Genomic DNA, 18,716 nt, shown 5'->3' with positions numbered 1-18,716 from the left:
TCAAAAGGTTTTCTATTACCAGAACAAAAATGTCTCCTCGGGAACTTCCTTCTAACTATGTCAAGGGCATACACTAGTGGGCGTGGTGTTAATGACGGATGGGCGGAGCTTGTTGGCGCGGTGCTTGGCGGGACAGCGTGTGGTGTGAGAGCTGCACGTGCGGGAGAATGAGCAAAGCGAGTCCGTGGGGGAGCCCCATGAGGGCCCCGGCGTGTATGGAGACCCAGCTAGGAGTGGTGCGGTACCGAAGAGGTCAGCAGGCATTGGTTATCTAGGGGGAGGACAGTGCTGACATGAATGGCTTCTGACCCCATGCACTACCTATGGGAGATATAGATGGTGGACATACACTGAGCATCTGCAGCATGCTAGGGAAGTCTGATGGAGGACTGTGCCCTCAGTGTCTGCTAACTGGAGACATGGATGAGGATGTCCTGTCCTGAGGGATAGCCATTGCCTGAAGTGTGCTGCAGAGCCCCTTCTCTTTCCTGTATGGGTGCATACCTATAAATTGGGGAATACCCCGGCAGCCTGGGTCCAGAATACTGATATTGCCAGAGGTGGCAGATGATGGCAGCTTCTCGCATTGAGCTAGCACTCATCAAACCATGATGGATACACTAGAGGTGTCTTCAAATGTTTCCTGATGAGTTGTGACTATCTCTCGTACCATCAGATATTAGTAACACTGTACCAGATAGGCTCACAATCTAAGCCTGGGTTCATGTCTTCGCTGGAGACTTTGGCCAACTTTTCCATCCTGTTGCTTTACTATAAAAGAACAGACACCTGACTGATCTCATTCTATATAGTCAGTGGGGTCCGTTGGGGCGACTGTTGTCTGCTATTTTAGTGTGAGTCGGTTGTTGTGGGCCTCTTACAGAACAATGGAGACAGGCTCAAATGTGAACATGACATAAGTTAAGTGTATTTTCCCATATCCCTATCCTTTATGGCTTTTGACGAATAGACAACTCCATGCAGGTTTTGTCCATTCGTCAAATTTGAGCCTAGGACTCCAGCACTGCGAAGCTAACCACTGCGCCCCCGAGCTGCCCACTTACCTCCCAACTTTCAAAGATCTAAAAGAGGGACAAAATCTGCAGTACACACCATGGCAAATTTAGGCATTGTGGGAAACCTACTGGAAGAGCTGAGAGTGTGCCAGATTCAATGCTTTCTAGCACTATATAAAACCGCACGTATATGAGGACAAACATCTTCCATAGGTGGCCATAGCTGAGCAGGCTGCAGTGTTTTCTTATATATTGAAGAACAATAGCATGTAAACATATTCTCGCAAATGACATGTTTGCCATATGGATGTTTATTGGGGTGCAGGCCTCATGCTTGACTCCTCCTATATGCAGTCCCGTATTATGGAGGATCAGCCCTCTGTGTCCCCAAATTCCATTATGTGTAGGTTCATATTGTATGAGCTTGTTTTTTTCAGTAAAGAGAGGAAATAGACTGATGCACCAGACACAAAACAAAAGTATCGGCCCTATAGTAATCCAGCAAGTCAGATCCTTGTTGTCCCTGGCAGTATGCATTTTATTCTGCAGGATTCAGTCAAAAACATATCTGTTAAACGGAGGCAGTAATATCCTATGGGTAACAGATACCACTGTATGATATGTCTCCAGTAAATGAATACCTCCGGGTGCACTACATTTGGGAAGTTATCACTGGAGATGTTCGAGACAGACCACAGAGTATATTTTTCAATAAAATGGCTGCCAGCAGGGTGACCCAGATCCATCCTCCTGTAAGCTCCTGGTGTCTTCCCAGCTGACCTGTGAGAGAATGGATGTGAAGCAGGAGTCAGCTTGCTTGCCGCTAGATTTTTGCTCCCACTTTAAGTCTATACAGTAGGATACATTGCAGCCTTCTGTGAGACGTGTATGTCAGAAGGCTAAAATAAGATGTGAACACGGCCTTACCTTGTCACTCCCAAGCTCCCCTATTAAGAAGCAATTGTTATCTGCAACAGCAAAGCAGTCAGGCGGGAATGCTCTGTGCGTCTGCTTCTGTGGGAGTTCCATATAGGTAGACATGAAGAGACCACCGGAATAACACTCAGCAATTGCCTGCACTTAACTATTTGGCTCTGAAAACACCACTTTAAATAACTAACCTTAAGATCAGATCTACCCCCAGTCTACTAACGGCGACCTTTTCTGGAATTTCATGGCTCCTTTATTCTTAGTCTTATCCATGACAGGAATATCTGATAGTCTTATGATTAGACAAATCATGTTCATGTTACGACTTGGCAAACCTGCTAAGAAATATAGCAGACCTCTGGATCACACAGGTTGGTTTTTTTGTTGTGTTTCTCACCCACTAGTAACATTTCTCTATTGTTGGATAATGCCATACTTATCCTTGTGACTTGTTCCAGCTATCTACTTACATTCTGTTATTACTTTACAGATGGTGCCATACTTCTATCTGCCTCCAGCCTGAATTCTCGGACATGGGGAGGTTCCATTTGGGTTTTTAAAGATCCTACAGGGGCCCCTAATGAGAGCATGTGTACAGCGGGAGTACAGACAGAGACTGGCATAGCAGATGCAGCCTGGGTACTGGAGAACAGAATCCTTGTCGCTTCAGATTCTGGTAGTATTATTTTATATGTTAGCTTCAGATTAAACACAGACTGTAAGCATGGATTCAGTATTTTAATGAAAGACATTGTCCTATCTATAGGATTATATAGGAAAACTATACATCCTCTTATAGATATGCCATGAATGCTGCTTTGTTTTCCATGCACTTACATATTACATGTTACATATTGGTTTCCAGGCGCTGTGGAGCTGTGGGAGCTGTTGGACAATGAATCTCTCCTTGTTAATAAATTCAGCAAATATGAACACGACGATATTGTTACGACAGTCAGTGTATGTACAGGAGGGACACTAGCTGTTAGCGGAAGCAAGGATTTCAGGTGTGATTTGGCATTTTATAGAACGCAATTTCAGTCGTTTATTGCAAATGTCTTAACGTGTATTGTATTTCAGTGTGCAGGTCTGGGATCTCGCGCAGATGACCCCACTGAAGTCCTACAAAGGTAAGTACAGGCCTGTGCTGATAGTTTTAGCATATTCATAAAAAGATGGCTATCTCTGCTTTTTTATCATTTTTTTTGTACAAAAGGTATAAAATGGTATAAAGAAATCCCCCGTTAGTTCAGAAGTTGTCTGTATTCATCACCATTGTCTGCTTTGTGGTGAGGAGGGAATCACTGGCAGAGATTAGAGGGGACCTGAGGAGAATTTCTTGCAAGGGGCTAGGAGCTAATAAATGGTTAATTGGCGGCCTACTTTGTCGACTACTGTTAGTAGAGTAGTAGGATTGGACATCCGTGATGGATGCACAGATAATCTGTTGCAGGAGCCTCTGTGCTCCGGAACCAGCTCCGCTCCTAGTCAAGTAATAAGAGTGGCGCAGCAGCCCTGTACACTGCATATTGGATCTTCCAGCGAATTGTAGCGCCACTCCTATTACTTGGAATGGAACGGTGCTGCACATGTTCCCCGTCCACTAGCAGCTTTTGGCACCCGGAGGCCACAAAGAAGCTAAACTGTGTGGTTCATCAGTTTAAAAAAAAAAAAACATTTGGGACTGGAAATCCCCTTAGTGCCTTCACACGGAGTAACGTCGGGCTCAATGTGTGCTTATTTTTACTGCCGTAGAAATGCGAGGGCAGCGGTTACGTCGCGTTTACGCAGCAGTTTTTTTTACTAAGAGCGTATACGCGGCGTATTTTTACTATGCGCCGCGTATACGCTCTTAGTAAAAAAAAACTGCTGCGTAAACGCGACGTAAACGCTGCCCTCGCATTTCTACGGCAGTAAAAATAAGCATACATTGAGCCCGGCGTTACTCCGTGTGAAGGCTCCCTAACTCTTTTCTTAGCATCATCATTTTGAATACAAGTTTTGCGCTTTGCAGGGTAAATAACATTAAGGTAATTTGATTATAGCAATATCAATTGTATGTATTTTTTGTTCTAATACATTTGCACAATAAAATTATTTTAGTGTTGGGAAGCATGGGATTTAAAAAAAAACAAAAAACAGTCAGGCCTTGATTGAAAAGAATCCAAAGGAGTTTATTTCAGGAAGTCCAGTTTTAACAAAAAAAATAATTCTTCAGAAAATATCCATATTATGTAGAACAAATAGCCTTGCACTTCAGGCTGCTGTAGTCCCACAAACCATTCACCATGTGAACTCCACCAACACACAGCTTTCTGGGAAATGGAAACTTTTTATACCTATAGACCAGTGATGGCGAACCTTTTTGAGACCGAGTGCCCAAACTGTAACCCAAAACCCAATAAATTATCACGGAGTGCCAACACGGCAATTTAACCTTAAAACTATTTGGATCCACAATTGCGGACTCACAAATTACAGTCGTGTGAATTGGGCTTTACAGAGCTTGTACTGAAAGGTCTGTACACAGTACAATCTGTCCCGCAGTGGCCCCAACACACAGTACAATCTGCCCTGCAGTGGCCCACACACACACAGTACAATCTGCCTCGCAGTGGCCCCCACACACAGTACAATCTGTCCCGCAGAGGCCCCCACAGACAGTACAATCTGCCAGGGGGCCACACGGTGGCTCAGTGGTTAGCACTGCAGCTTTGCAGCGCTGGAATCCTGGTGTTCGAATCCCACCAAGGGCATAAAACCAACTGCAAGGAGTTTGTATGTTCTCCCCGTGTTTGCATGGATTTCCATCCCATATTCCAAAGTCATACTGATAGGGAAAAATGTACATTGTGAGCTCTATGTGGGTCTCACAATCTACATAAAAAAACAAAACAAAATCAGTACAATCTGCCCTGCAGTGGCCCCCACAGACACAGGACAATCTGCCCCGCAGTGGCCCCCACACACACTACAATCTGCCCTGCAGTGACCCCCACAGTCAGTACAATTTGCCCCGCGGTGGCCCCCCCCCCAAGGGATTATACCTGTATACTCCACAGTAGCCCCCTTCCCACACAGCATGAAGTGGTCCACAGTAGCCCCCTCCCCACACAGCATGAAATATTCCACAGTAGCCCCCTCCCCACACAGCATGAGACGGTCCTCAGTAGCCCCCTGCCCAGACAGCATGAAATATTCCACAGTAGCCCCCTCCCCACACAGCATGAGCTGGTCCTCAGTAGCCCCCTGCCCACACAGCATGAAATGGTCCACAGTAGTTCCCCCTCCCCAAACAGCACGAAATGGTCCACAGTAGCCCCTTCCCCACACAACATGAAATATTCCACAGTAGCCCCCTCCCCACACAGCATGAAATATTCCACAGTAGTTCCCTCTACCCAACAGCACAAAATGGTCCAGAGCAGCCCCCTCCCCAGACAATACACATATATACTTACCTGAAGGGCCGCCAGGCGTCCTCTCTCTCACCTATTCACTACGGGCGCTGATGACTTACGTCATCATGTCCGCACCAGTGCAGAGGTCACACTCTGTATAGTCAATGTAGGCCGTGCGTACCGCGCGGCCTACACTGACAGCTTTCAGCTGGATGTGCATTTGCACATCCAGCTGAAAGCAGCGATTGCTCACTAACGGGGAATCCTGTACCGGATTCCCCGTTACTGAGCGATCCGGGAGACCGCAACCGTGCCAGCACAGAGGGCTCTGCGTGCCCTCTCTGGCACGCGTGCCATAGGTTCGCCATCACTGCTATAGACATTCGCCATAATCCTCTGCAGTTTTCTCTATAAAACACTGGAGTTGCTGCAGACTTGCCTCTTATAAGGTGAGGGCAGATACACCCTAGTGCAGTGGTTCTTAACCAGGGTTCGATCGAATCCTAGGCCCTATGCACGGTTCATTTTGTGTGCCAGTAAACAAACATATACCCATGTCTTGAATTTGGAAATAAATCATATTTGATTTATCACTAAAGAAGGGTTCGGTGAATGTGCACAAGAAACTGGTGGGTTCGGTACCTCAAATAAGGTTAAGAACTAGTGCAACTCCACTACTGCAGGTAAGCATACAAAAAACACTTTATAAATCCATGTTAATTTGAACAGTTCCCTAGTTTTTGGTACATTTTTCCCAGGTGACAAGACAAGGAATAGTAGGAAAATAGAGCATTAGGTGGCCGGCCTAGTGAGGAAAGAAAGAAATAAGAAGCAGGAATAGAACATTTACACAGATTTTATTAGACCTGGGAACTTATGTACCATCACTAAGGTTACAAAGAAGAAATCACATGAAAAAAAACAGTTTACCTCTTCACAAGTGTCTCCATTTTCTGAGAGATGTGGAACTTTTTTTTTCTCCGTTTATGCTGTGTATGGGCTTGTTTTTTGCAGGATGATCTGTTATTTCTGTTGGTACCAATTTGCTATATGTCCCATCACTTTTTTTAGAATGTTTTTTTGCATGTGATGTCTCCAAAACACAGCAATTCTGTCTCTCTTCTGGCATTCATATTGCAGAATGAATTAAAAATACATTTTAAAAGTAATGGGAGAATAGTTATTTTTAGTTTTATTTATTTTTAAATATTTTCGCTTTTTTTTTTTTTTTTTTTTTAAATATAATTAAGCCCTTATGTGACTTGACTTGAACACTGGTGCTCAATTCTAGAACATTACACTGCAATACTTTCAAATTGTAATGCATTATACTAAGCGCTCTTACAGTTAAGCGTTCGAGCCTATTCTTACTGATGGTCAGTGGCAGTCCAATACCTTTATGAAGGCGCCATGACTTCTAAGAGACAAGGCTGTAATTGCATTGCATGGCTCCTATGAAAATGTGTTATATATAAAGAGAAAAGGGGTGGGGGGAAAGGGTTCCGGGTGTCTAACCCTTTTTTTTTTTTTTTTTTTTTTTTTTTTTTTTTTTTTGATGACCTATCCTGGGGATAGGTAATCTGTAAAAAAAAAACAAAAAAAAAAAAAAAACTGTACATCCCCTTGAACCTATGATGGTGACATGGGGTCCTTCAATAGGCCTCCTTTTACTCATTGGCAACTTACAATTACATTGCTGGACTGAAGAGGGGAAGGCCCCAAACACTTACAAATCCCTTAAATATTGCAGTCACTTTAGACTGTGGCATGAAAGGTTTTAAATGGCCCAAAAAATTGCTTTTACTGATTCTCGCTGTTAGACCATGAACTTTAACTGCTCTCTGCCCCTTATTTAATGGTGCTTTAAGGGATTCCCAGATAGGAGCTGAGCTGCAGTAAACTTGCTTGGCCACTTGCTTCTAGCTCTGAAAATTCTGTTTTTGCAATTTCTATGTTTTGGGGGTTTTTTTCCGCTTCAGTGAATGGAAGAGATTTGTTCCCATTTTTTATCCACTTTGTTGCTAGTATAAAAGTTGCAGATTTTTCACCCACAATTCCCATCGGGACATAAATTTAAAGTGAACCTTACCTGTTGAACACCCCACTGTGTGAAGACATCCATGTACATGTGTGACAGATGCACAGCACAGGCAATGATAGCAGGTTTCTGTGTGTAAAACAGCAGAGCTGGTAGCTATAATGCTTACTGGGCAGGCGCCATCATTAAAGCTCTGAGACTACGCCAATCAATACTTAGAAATACCTACCTACTACAGACTGCCAAACTATAATATTACAGTATATAGTATAAGGTTTTTATACGTAAAAATAAACATGCTAAGTATTACTGCATCCGGGTTTTATATAGAGGAACACTGAAGTTCTTCTTATTCAGAGGCTGCTTGCACAGGGCTTGGTTCATAAGCATGAACCCTAAATAAAATTTCTTAAAGTGGACCTTTCACCGATTTGGGCACAGGCAGTTCTATATACTGCTGGAAAACCGACAGTGCGCTGAATTCAGCGCACTGTCAGCTTTCCTGATCTGTGCCCCGGTTAAAGCGCTTTTGGTCCCAGTACCGTAGCTCATTACAGTCAGAAGGGCGTTTCTTACAGTCAGGTACATCCTTCTTTACAGCAGCGCCTATAGTGTTGTACAGTGTGAATGGGGAGGAACGCATTCCTCCCCGCTCACACTGTACAGAACTATAGGCGCTGCTGTAGAGAAGGATGTACCTGACTGTAAGAAACGCCCTTCTGACTGTAAAGAGCTACGGTCCCGGGACCGATAGCTCTTAACCTGGGGCACAGATCGGGAAAGCCGAGAGTGCGCTGAATTAAACGCACTGTCAGCTTTCCAGCAGTATATAGAACTGCCTGTGCCCAAATCGGTGAAAGGTCCTCTTTAAGTCCTTTAAGATTGTGACTTGAGGCAGATGAGTAAAATAATATGACGGTACATTATATTAAATATACCATGTTTTATCACCATAAAATACTTCACTGTCAGTATTGGATTTTGTTTAACCTTTACATGGCCATTTAACTATATGTTTTATGCCTTAGCACATTCCGGCCAAGTGAATTGCGTTTCTACATGCCCAAGCAAAGAAGCAGTTTTTCTCTCTTGTGGCAAGGTAAGGATATATAGTTATGCCAAATATTCATTGTAATTATTTTACATTATTATTATTATATTAGGCAGCAATCTGCAAACAACATACATGGCAACATTTCTTACACTAGGTTCACACTAGCAATGGAGAGGCAGACGTCTAAAGCAGCGGTTACACACAGAGACTGGCAAACCCCATTCATTATAACGGAGTCCGTCATTTCCTTTGACGATTTTTGGCGGACTCTGCGACAAAGTCTGATGCATATGTGAACCTAGCCTTACTGTGGCAATGATTAAAGCCATGACAAGGGAATAAAATAAATCATTTCTGTTCAGAGTATAGAATTTGACTTGCTTGTATACATAGAAGAAAATTCAGACAGCACCTCCCAATGTGAACAGGTGCAAGCTACCGTGGCAAAAATACATAAAAACAGAAAAATATAGCAGCACTCTGACACAGCACATAGGCTATATGGAACTAAGAAAAACTATAAAAATACTATAAACTAAATATATAAATAAATTTAAGGTTCTTCATTGTACATATTTGAGACTTACTTGTATAGTTACATATCATGGTCTTATTGGAGTTTTTTTTTTTTTTTTCTATTGCTGAGTTTTTGAGACAAAAAAAATGGCAAAAATTCCAATTTCTGACACACTAATTATAATTTGCAAACCAGTGATTTTAGTTTTCTTTTATTAAAGGATAATAGAGTATTACTGTGGGACACAAGGAATCCTAAGCCTGCCAAGAGCATTAGTAAGTGATATCTATAAGATACAATATATGTTAATCATATACAAGAATCAGGTTATTATCTATACAGGATAGTTCTATCCTAGAAGGCCTTATATTCTATGGAAGTGGATATTTCTCCAGACAGGGGGGGTAAAAATTTCCAGCACCTGTCCCCCATTGTACAATTCTTTAGTGTTGTTAGAAGCAAATACCACAACCTGACTTGTGAAGTAAATGATCCATGCCAATGATCATCTTGAGGATGCAATGAATAAATACAGAAATATATATCAATATTATGGATCAAAATAGCGATGACTAGGACACCTTATGGTATCGTGGCTCTGTAAATTGTCAGAGATGTTTCAATAACTTAGTCATCTTAGGGTAAAATGAATTTGCAGAGAAGTAATGGTTAACCATTTTCCTGCCAAGGACGTACTTCATATGGTGTTGTTCCCACCACCCCTTCCCCCCAGGGTGGCATTTCAATAGTCAAGGATGTGAGATACATCCTTACTACCAACTGCTCTTTTTTTTGTTCTGTATGCCATTTAGAAGGTTATTTCAACCAGAGATGTAACCTGGAGATATAGTCAGGAGTTGGATCTGCATATACATTCTATGTGATATACAACCTTGAGATATGGCTATTTGAAATCTTCATCCTTTCCAGTTTTCAGGGAAGCTGACAGGCTATAGTGATAGGAGGAGGGTCTGTGCTATCGCAGACACTAGGGAGAGGGGTAGCATGGATTTTTTTTTTGTGTGTTTAACTGCCCCTTCCCCATCAATCCGAGAGTATACATTCTCTAGAATGTGGGCAAGAATGGTGCGGTTTGTAGAAAACAGAATTTCTAGTCAAGCTGTGTGGCCATAGCCTGTATGATTTCACAGTGAAATCCTGCATCTCCGTACCTCACCTCAGGTCCGTGGTTATAGCAACACAGTGTAAACAATAGGAGGAATAAACTCACATACCAGGCAAACAAAGCAGAATTTCTAAAGCAATATATTTAGGAAAAGTCTTCAATTTACATAGCTACCAGTATAGATAGGATCCTTGAGATGGGACAACCCCTTTAAAGGAAGATGACCACACCAAAACTGCTTTTAGGCTAAGGCCCCACAGGACTTCCCGTATTAATAAAGAGCTGTGGGGAAAAACCATGTCAGCAACACTTCACGGTTCTTCCTGCAGCGTTTTAGACAGAAAGTTTGCAAAGTTTTCCTCTGTGGACTTTGTTGTTACAATTATACCTATGGGGAAACCGCCGTAGTTTCCGTAGATATAATTGAAATGCTGTGATTTCCAAAACCGCGGCGTGTCCGCACTGCAGTTTTTACCACAAAGTGGGCATGGGATTCTCTAGAATCCCATCCACTTTGCCGTTACTGTAAAATGCCGCAAATTGTGGCATTTCCATCCCGTGAGTGCCCAGCTTCAAACCACTTACATGCTGTTGTAGGGGCAGTACAGTGAAATAGTGAATATTCCTTGTGTGACAGAGCACCGTTGCCCCTGAGAAAAATAACTTTTATTCCATATGGAAACGAGTCTAAATGCACTCAGGGTGGGGCCTAACCTCCTGAAGCACTCGTTTTATTTTGTGGTTACTGCAGATCAATGTCCATGCAAGCATGTTAGTCTTTCTGTTTTGGGGGAGACACTGGGTGGCAACCACAACAATAAATTGATGTTCTAGCAGTTGTGGCTCTGCCCCGACCTCACTGAACCGCTCACTTTCATATGAAATAAAAGTTCAATTTGTCAGCCACAAGGTTATATTTTGACACAGGCAATATATGTGCCACTAATCCTCCCCCACAACAGCATATAAAGGGATTAAATGTTGGTGCTGGTAAACTCCCTTTAAATACATTTGTATACCAACAAATAACATATAGTCTGATGTTTTGACTAATGTTTTTCTCTGCTGCAGGTGTCTGTGCCCCAAATGTTTCCCCTACTTATGTGACCTGGCATCCAGACAAAGATGATACTTTTGCTTGTGGTATGTGGTAGCAGCTTTTACTTCCTTGCATTTGTCTGTAATTGATCAATTTTGTTGACCTCTTCAGATAATGGATATATCCAGTAAGACATAACGGTTCTTGTTCACAGGTGATGAAACAGGGAATGTTTATATTGTCAATCTGAACAATCCAGAATCGGCCCAGGCAGTAGAAGCACATTCCAGATCTATAACAGGACTCGCATACTCAGGCCACAGGTATGAAAACACTTACTTTTCTCCTATATATGTATTGTACTTACTGTAAAGAATTGAATGGATTTTCTTTATTGCAAACACATCCCATTTTCCGACTCAAGCCTCCATGGTTCCTCTTTTTACCTACAAAAAAAATGGAAATACAACAAATGCGGCCTTCTGTCTTTATTTTAACATTGAACATTATTTTAACATCTATGATGGCACTTTCAGTGTTTTACTCTGATCAGAACATTGCAAACGTATGAAACTTGCCTTATAATTTCTGCATGTCCTCTTTAAGCGAATCTCTGAAACAGATATCACATTTTTACAGTTAATCTGATGTGTTTTACAGTTCTCCATTTTTGGCATCCATCAGTGAGGATTGCACTGTTGTAGTGTTGGACTCAGACTCTTCAGAAATGTAAGAATATTTTTTTTTTTTTGCAGATTTGTATTGTCTGTGAATTGGGGAGAGCCTATTCTAGAAGTCCTCTGCTTATGTTGTCTCTAAAGTTACTGACCACAATTGCATTATACAGTCATGGCCAAAAGTTTTGAGAATGACACAAATCTTATATTTTCACATGATCTGCTGCCCTCTGGTTTTTATGTGTGTTTGTCAGATGTTTTTATCACATACAGAAATATAATTGCAATCATATTATGAGTAATAAAATCTTATATTGACAGTTAGAATGAGTTAATGCAGCAAAAGGAAAATGTTTGTTTTGGTACCGTGTTAGCCAGTGGTTATAAAATATAAAAAAAACAAAAAAAAAAACTTTGCAAGTCTTCAGTAGGTGATACCTTTTTTAATGGCTAACTCATAATGATGACAGAATATGACGTTTCGAAGCTTTCCTCTGAGCTTCTTCTTCAGATATAACTAAAAAACACTTTCTAGAGGCTGCATATTTATGTACAATAGGACACATAGGGGTAGGATTACAGGAGGGAGGGGGGGAAGAGGCTTATTACTATATACTTATAACAACAAACAATCAATTGCCAGATCCCCCAGTTCTTATCTTAATGGCTGTCTTAATGATGTGTATAAAAAGACATAAACCCACGTGAGATGTTCATCCCATTGTCCAACGTCTGGAATAGGGTCATGGCCTTGTACTCATAAATCAGTCGCTGTTTCCTTGATTTAAAGTTCCCTTTTAAGATCAAGATTTTCATGTCATTGGTGATATTATGATCTTCCTGGCAAAAATGATTTGGCACGGGAAGATCAGTTCTCTGTTGTTTGATTGTATGGCGATGTGAATTAATTCTCATTCTGAGTTTCTGACCAGTCTCTCCAACATACAGATTTTCAGTGGAACATTTGGTGCAAATGATCAAATACACCACATTAGGTGTGTTACAGGTGAACATACCTGGGATTTTATATTCCCTGTTAGAGTTTGGTATCTCTATCCTGTCAGTGGTCAGTTTGCAAAACCTGCCCGCACATACTGACCACTGACAGGATAGAGATACCAAACTCTAACAGGGAATATAAAATCCCAGGTACGTTCACCTGTAACACACCTAATGTGGTGTATTTGATCATTTGCACCAAATGTTCCACTGAAAATCTGTATGTTGGAGAGACTGGTCAGAAACTCAGAATGAGAATTAATTCACATCGCCATACAATCAAACAACAGAGAACTGATCTTCCCGTGCCAAATCATTTTTGCCAGGAAGATCATAATATCACCAATGACATGAAAATCTTGATCTTAAAAGGGAACTTTAAATCAAGGAAACAGCGACTGATTTACGAGTACAAGGCCATGACCCTATTCCAGACGTTGGACAATGGGATGAACATCTCACGTGGGTTTATGTCTTTTTATACACATCATTAAGACAGCCATTAAGATAAGAACTGGGGGATCTGGCAATTGATTGTTTGTTGTTATAAGTACAGTCCTATGAAAAAGTTTTGGCACCCCTATTAATCTTAATCATTTTTAGTTCTAAATATTTTGGTATTTGCAACAGCCATTTCAGTTTGATATATCTAATAACTGATGGACACAGTAATATTTCAGGATTGAAATGAGGTTTATTGTACTAACAGAAAATGCGCAATATGCATTAAACCAAAATTTGACCGGTGCAAAAGTATGGGCACCTCAACAGAAAAGTGACATTAATATTTAGTAGATCCTCCTTTTGCAAAGATAACAGCCTCTAGTCGCTTCCTGTAGCTTTTAATCAGTTCCTGGATCCTGGATAAAGGTATTTTGGACAAACAATTCAAGTTCAGTTAAGTTAGATGGTCGCCGAGCATGGACAGCCCGCTTCAAATCATCCCACAGATGTTCAATGATATTCAGGTCTGGGGACTGGGATGGCCATTCCAGAACATTGTAATTGTTCCTCTGCATGAATGCCTGAGGATTTGGAGCGGTGTTTTGGATCATTGTCTTGCTGAAATATCCATCCCCGGCGTAACTTCAACTTCGTCACTGATTCTTGAACATTATTCTCAAGAATCTGCTGATACTGAGTGGAATCCATGCGACCCTCAACTTTAACAAGATTCCCGATGCCGGCATTGGCCACACAGCCCCAAAGCATGATGGAACCTCCACCAAATTTTACAGTGGGTAGCATGTGTTTTTCTTGGAATGCTGTTTCTTTTTGGACGCCATGCATAACGCCTTTTTTTATAACCAAACAACTCAATTTTTGTTTCCAAAATGAAGCTGCCTTGTCCAAATGTGCTTTTTCATACCTCAGGTAACTCTATTTGTGGCGTACGTGCAGAAACGGCTTCTTTCTCATCACTCTCCCATACAGCTTCTATTTGTGCAAAGTGCGCTGTATAGTTGACCGATGCACAGTGACACCATCTGCAGCAAGATGATGCTGCAGCTCTTTGGAGGTGGTCTGTGGATTGTCCTTGACTGTTCTCACCATTCTTCTCTGCCTTTCTGATATTTTTCTTGGCCTGCCACTTCTGGGCTTAACAAGAACTGTCCCTGTGGTCTTCCATTTCCTTACTATGTTCCTCACAGTGGAAAATGACAGGTTAAATCTCTGAGACAACTTTTTGTATCCTTCCCCTGAACAACTATGTTGAACAATCTTTGTTTTCAGATCATTTGAGAGTTGTTTTGAGTAGCCCATGATGCCACTCTTCAGAGGAGATTCAAATAGGAGATCAACTTGCAATTGGCCACCTTAAATACCTTTTCTTATGATTGGATACATATGGCTATGAAGTTCAAAGCTCACTGAGGTTCCAAAACCAATTTTGTGCTTCAGTAAGTCAGTAAAAAGTAGTTAGGGGAATTCAAATCAATAAAATGATAAGGGTGCCCATACTTTTGCACCGGTCAAATTTTGGTTTAATGCATATTGCACATTTTCTGTTAGTACAATAAACCTCATTTCAATCCTGAAATATTACTGTGTCCATCAGTTATTAGATATATCAAACTGAAATGGCTGCTGTAAACACCAAAATATTTAGAACAAAAAATGATTAAGATTAATAGGGGTGCCCAAACTTTTTCATAGGACTGTATATAGTAATAAGCCTCTTCCCCCCTCCCTCCTGTAATCCTACCCCTATGTGTCCTGTTGTACATAAATATGCAGCCTCTAGAAAGTGTTTTTTAGTTATATCTGAAGAAGAAGCTCAGAGGAAAGCTTCGAAACGTCATATTCTGTCATCATTATGAGTTAGCCATTAAAAAAGGTATCACCTACTGAAGACTTGCAAAGTTTTTTTTGTTTTTTATATTTTAATGCAGCAAGTCAATATTTGCAGTGTTGACCCTTCTTCTTCAGGACCTCTGCAATTCTCCCTGGCATGCTCTCAATCAACTTCTGGACCAAATCCTGACTGATAGCAGTCCATTCTTGCACAATCAATGCTTGCATTTTGTCAGAATTTGTAGGTTTTTGTTTGTCCACCCGTCTCTTGATGATTGACCACAAGTTCTCAATGGGATTAAGATCTGGGGAGTTTCCAGGCCATGAACCCAAAATCTCTGTTTTGTTCCCTGAGCCATTTAGTTATCACCTTTGCTTTATGGCAATGTGCTCCATCATGCTGGAAAAGGCATTGTTGATCGCCAAACTGCTCTTGGACGGTTGGGAGAAGTTGATCTTGGAGGACATTCTGGTACCATTCTTTATTCATGGCTGTGTTTTTAGGCAAGACTGTGAGAGCCGATTCCCTTGGCTGAGAAGCAACCCCACACATGAATGGTTTCAGGAGGCTTTACAGTTGGCATGAGACAAGACTGGTGGTAGCGCTCACCTCGTCTTCTCCGAATAAGCTGTTTTCCAGATGTCCCAAACAATCGAAAAGGGGATTCATCAGAGAAAATGACTTTACCCCAGTCCTCAGAGACCAGGCCTTGCTCCAAGAGTCTCCGCCTCACAGTGCGTGCAGATGCACTCACACCTGCCTGCTGCCATTCCTGAGCAAGTTCTGCACTGCTGGTAGCCCGATCCCACAGCTGAAACACTTTTAAGAGATGGTCCTGGCGCTTGTTGGTCTTTCTTGGGTGCCCTGGAGCCTTTTTGCCAACAATGGAACCTCTCTCCTTGAAGTTCCTGATGAGGCGATAGATTGTTGACTGAGGTGCAATCTTTCTAGCTGCGATACTCTTCCCTGTTAGGCCATTTTTGTGCAGTGCAATGATGACTGCACGTGTTTCTTTAGAGATAACCATGGTGATCAGAAGAGAAACAATGATGCCAAGCACCAGCCTCCTTTTAAAGTGTCCAGTGGTGTCATTCTTACTTAATCATGACAGATTGATCTCCAGCCCTGTCCTCATCAACACCCACACCTGTGTTAATGGAGCAATCACTGAAACGATGATAGCTGGTCCTTTTAAAGCAGGGATGCAATGATGTTTAAATGTGTTTTGGGGGATAAAGTTCATTTTCTAGGCAAATATTGACTTTGCAAGTAATTTCTGTTAAGCTGATCACTCTTTATAACATTCTGGAGTATATGCAAATTGCCATTAGAAAAACTGAAGCAGTAGACTTTGTAAAAATTAATATTTGTATCATTCTCAACTTTTGACCATGACTGTATACATTCTGTATATAAAAGGTGTAACACTCAGTATATACCATACTGTCAGGTTATATCCCATCATATCCATATATTCCCATATTTCTTAAAACTAGAGTCCTTTCAGCTTCATGAGCCAGGAATATGTACACACACAGCAGATTAGATGCTAATTTGGGGCTCCCCCAGCAGTGTTGAGAAAGATAGGGCTTGGAGGGAAGATACTGGTCAGCATGTACACATGTTGACAAAATTGTTGGTACCCCTCGTTTAATGAAAGAAAAACCCACAGTGGTCACAGAAATAACTTGAAGGTGACAAAAGTAATAATAAAAATTCTATGAAAATGAACAAATGAAAGTCAGACATTGCTTTTCAACCATGTTTCAATAGCATTAAAAAAAATAAAATAAATTTAATTCATGAAACAGGCCTGGACAGAAATGATGGTTCCCTTAACTCAGTATTTTGTTGCACACGTTAAGAAGTTAAGACTTTGGATGAATGGGATACTGGTCAGCCTGCATCTGTGTCTAGGTGGCATCTACCTGTACACTGTATGTGTATAATAGTAAAGTAGGTTGTTTGTTAAATAGTTTACCCAGTTTATTATATGGACACACAGGCTGGTGGTATACATGTACAGGGAGTGCTGTGTACCATTCGTGCAGGCGTGGGGTACTATGGGACCACCCTTGGTATTTGCCTGTTCACCACTCTGAGCCTGGACATCTGCACCCATTTCCAGGGAATAACCTATTGTAAATACATTTTGTTTTTCAGTTTTAAGGATCAGTCCCATCAAGATTTTGTTACAGGAGTGGCCTGGTCTCCTATCGATCTATCCAGCTTTACTACTGTTGGATGGGACCACAAAGTTCTTCATCACAACCTACCTAAGGAAGACAAAGCAGATCCACCTTCTGAGACATAAGAATGAAGGACAACAACTAGGAGTTATATATTAAACGTTTTTTCAATGCACATGAAAAAAAATGTGAAAACTATGTTCTAATATGTTACTAGTTCATCAGTGCTGCTGTTACTACTACTAGGTCCTCATGACAATTTTCTCTTTTTGTTATTTTATCTGGTTCACTATTGTAATAGGATCATAGTAGTGGTCTTTATTGCCTTGTACATCAATGTTCTTATCCTATCTGACTAGTATCAATGGTGAGTCTGTCTGTATGCACAATAATGTAAGTGGAGATGTGGATTTACCTAGTGCCCCTATAACAATAAAGGACAACCACAAGTCTACAAGTGTTATCATGGGGTCCTAAGAATAGACCACCTGCAGACTTCTGATGCAATTTCAGGTACTGAGGAGCATACACTAAGGCTTATGTTCCCATACCCTGAAATCCTAAAAGAACGACCAAAAAAAAGCCCCATTATGTTCAGTAGAAGTTAGGGACAGGCACTTTTGTCAGTGTCCTGCCCTGTCTTGGTGACTTTCTGTGCCAGTTTGCCACATACTGACTAGCCTACAGAAGGACAAGCAGCACAAAAAAGCAGTTTTTTGATGTGGTTTCCATGCCTGTTGTTTTCTTTTTCACCAGAAGTTCTGTGTGGACATACCCTGAAAAGGCATTTCACAGTTCTGCTGTTGACTTCATACAATTTGCATTAGCAGGTATAGATCCACTGGCATTCTTTCATGTCCTAAAAAGAACTTTTGTATTTCTTGTATTAGATATTCTGTATTAGTTATTTCTCTTTTAGTTGCTGCGTTTTGCTGACATTTGTTTTATATTACTGTAATGCTGTATTTAGCAGTCATTAAAAAGAAACTCGTGTTAACAGTTTGTGTATTGTTAGTAAAATATTACAACTGTGAGAAGGAGGGATTGTTACTACGTGATTTTTCTACTTGGAGTAGTTTCACACTACCGTTTTTAGATTTCTTGCTGTGACCATCAGAGGACCTAAACATGGTAGTGTGAAAGTAGTAACTGAGATCTACAGGGACTGCAAGAATTTAGGGATGGAAAGATTCCATAGTGCATCCACTGCCATTAAGTCGTTTTATATATTACTGCTATATATATATACACCGTATATACTCTAGTATAAGATGAGATTTTCAGCACAGTTTTTGTGCTGAAAAAGCTCACCTCGGCTTATACTCGAGTCAAGTGCTGTGGGTGGCCGCTGGAGCCACGTCTCTGCCGACTGTCTTGCATGGTGTGAAGCATGTAATAGGAGAACAATGTACCCGATGATCCGTCCCCCCGCCC

General features: G+C 41.3%; 1 protein-coding gene across 1 annotated transcript; it reads left to right on the top strand.

The window, feature by feature from the left end:
- The first annotated feature begins 124 nt into the window (after window positions 1-124).
- WDR77 (WD repeat domain 77) lies at window positions 125-18,173 on the top strand. Its single transcript, XM_075264057.1, has 10 exons — window positions 125-252; window positions 2,437-2,622; window positions 2,812-2,953; window positions 3,027-3,076; window positions 8,414-8,484; window positions 9,177-9,231; window positions 11,154-11,225; window positions 11,336-11,444; window positions 11,782-11,850; window positions 17,257-18,173. The coding sequence occupies exons 1-10, from the start codon at window positions 168-170 to the stop codon at window positions 17,405-17,407; spliced, it is 990 nt and encodes a 329-aa protein (XP_075120158.1). The 5' UTR covers window positions 125-167; the 3' UTR covers window positions 17,408-18,173.
- The last annotated feature ends 543 nt before the right edge of the window (window positions 18,174-18,716 follow it).

The sequence above is a fragment of the Leptodactylus fuscus genome, chromosome 2, assembly GCF_031893055.1.
Source record: "Leptodactylus fuscus isolate aLepFus1 chromosome 2, aLepFus1.hap2, whole genome shotgun sequence".
NCBI classification, from domain to species: Eukaryota; Metazoa; Chordata; class Amphibia; order Anura; family Leptodactylidae; genus Leptodactylus; species Leptodactylus fuscus.
The sequence above is the reverse complement of the archived record's forward strand: the minus strand, read 5'-3'. Positions and strand labels throughout refer to the sequence as shown.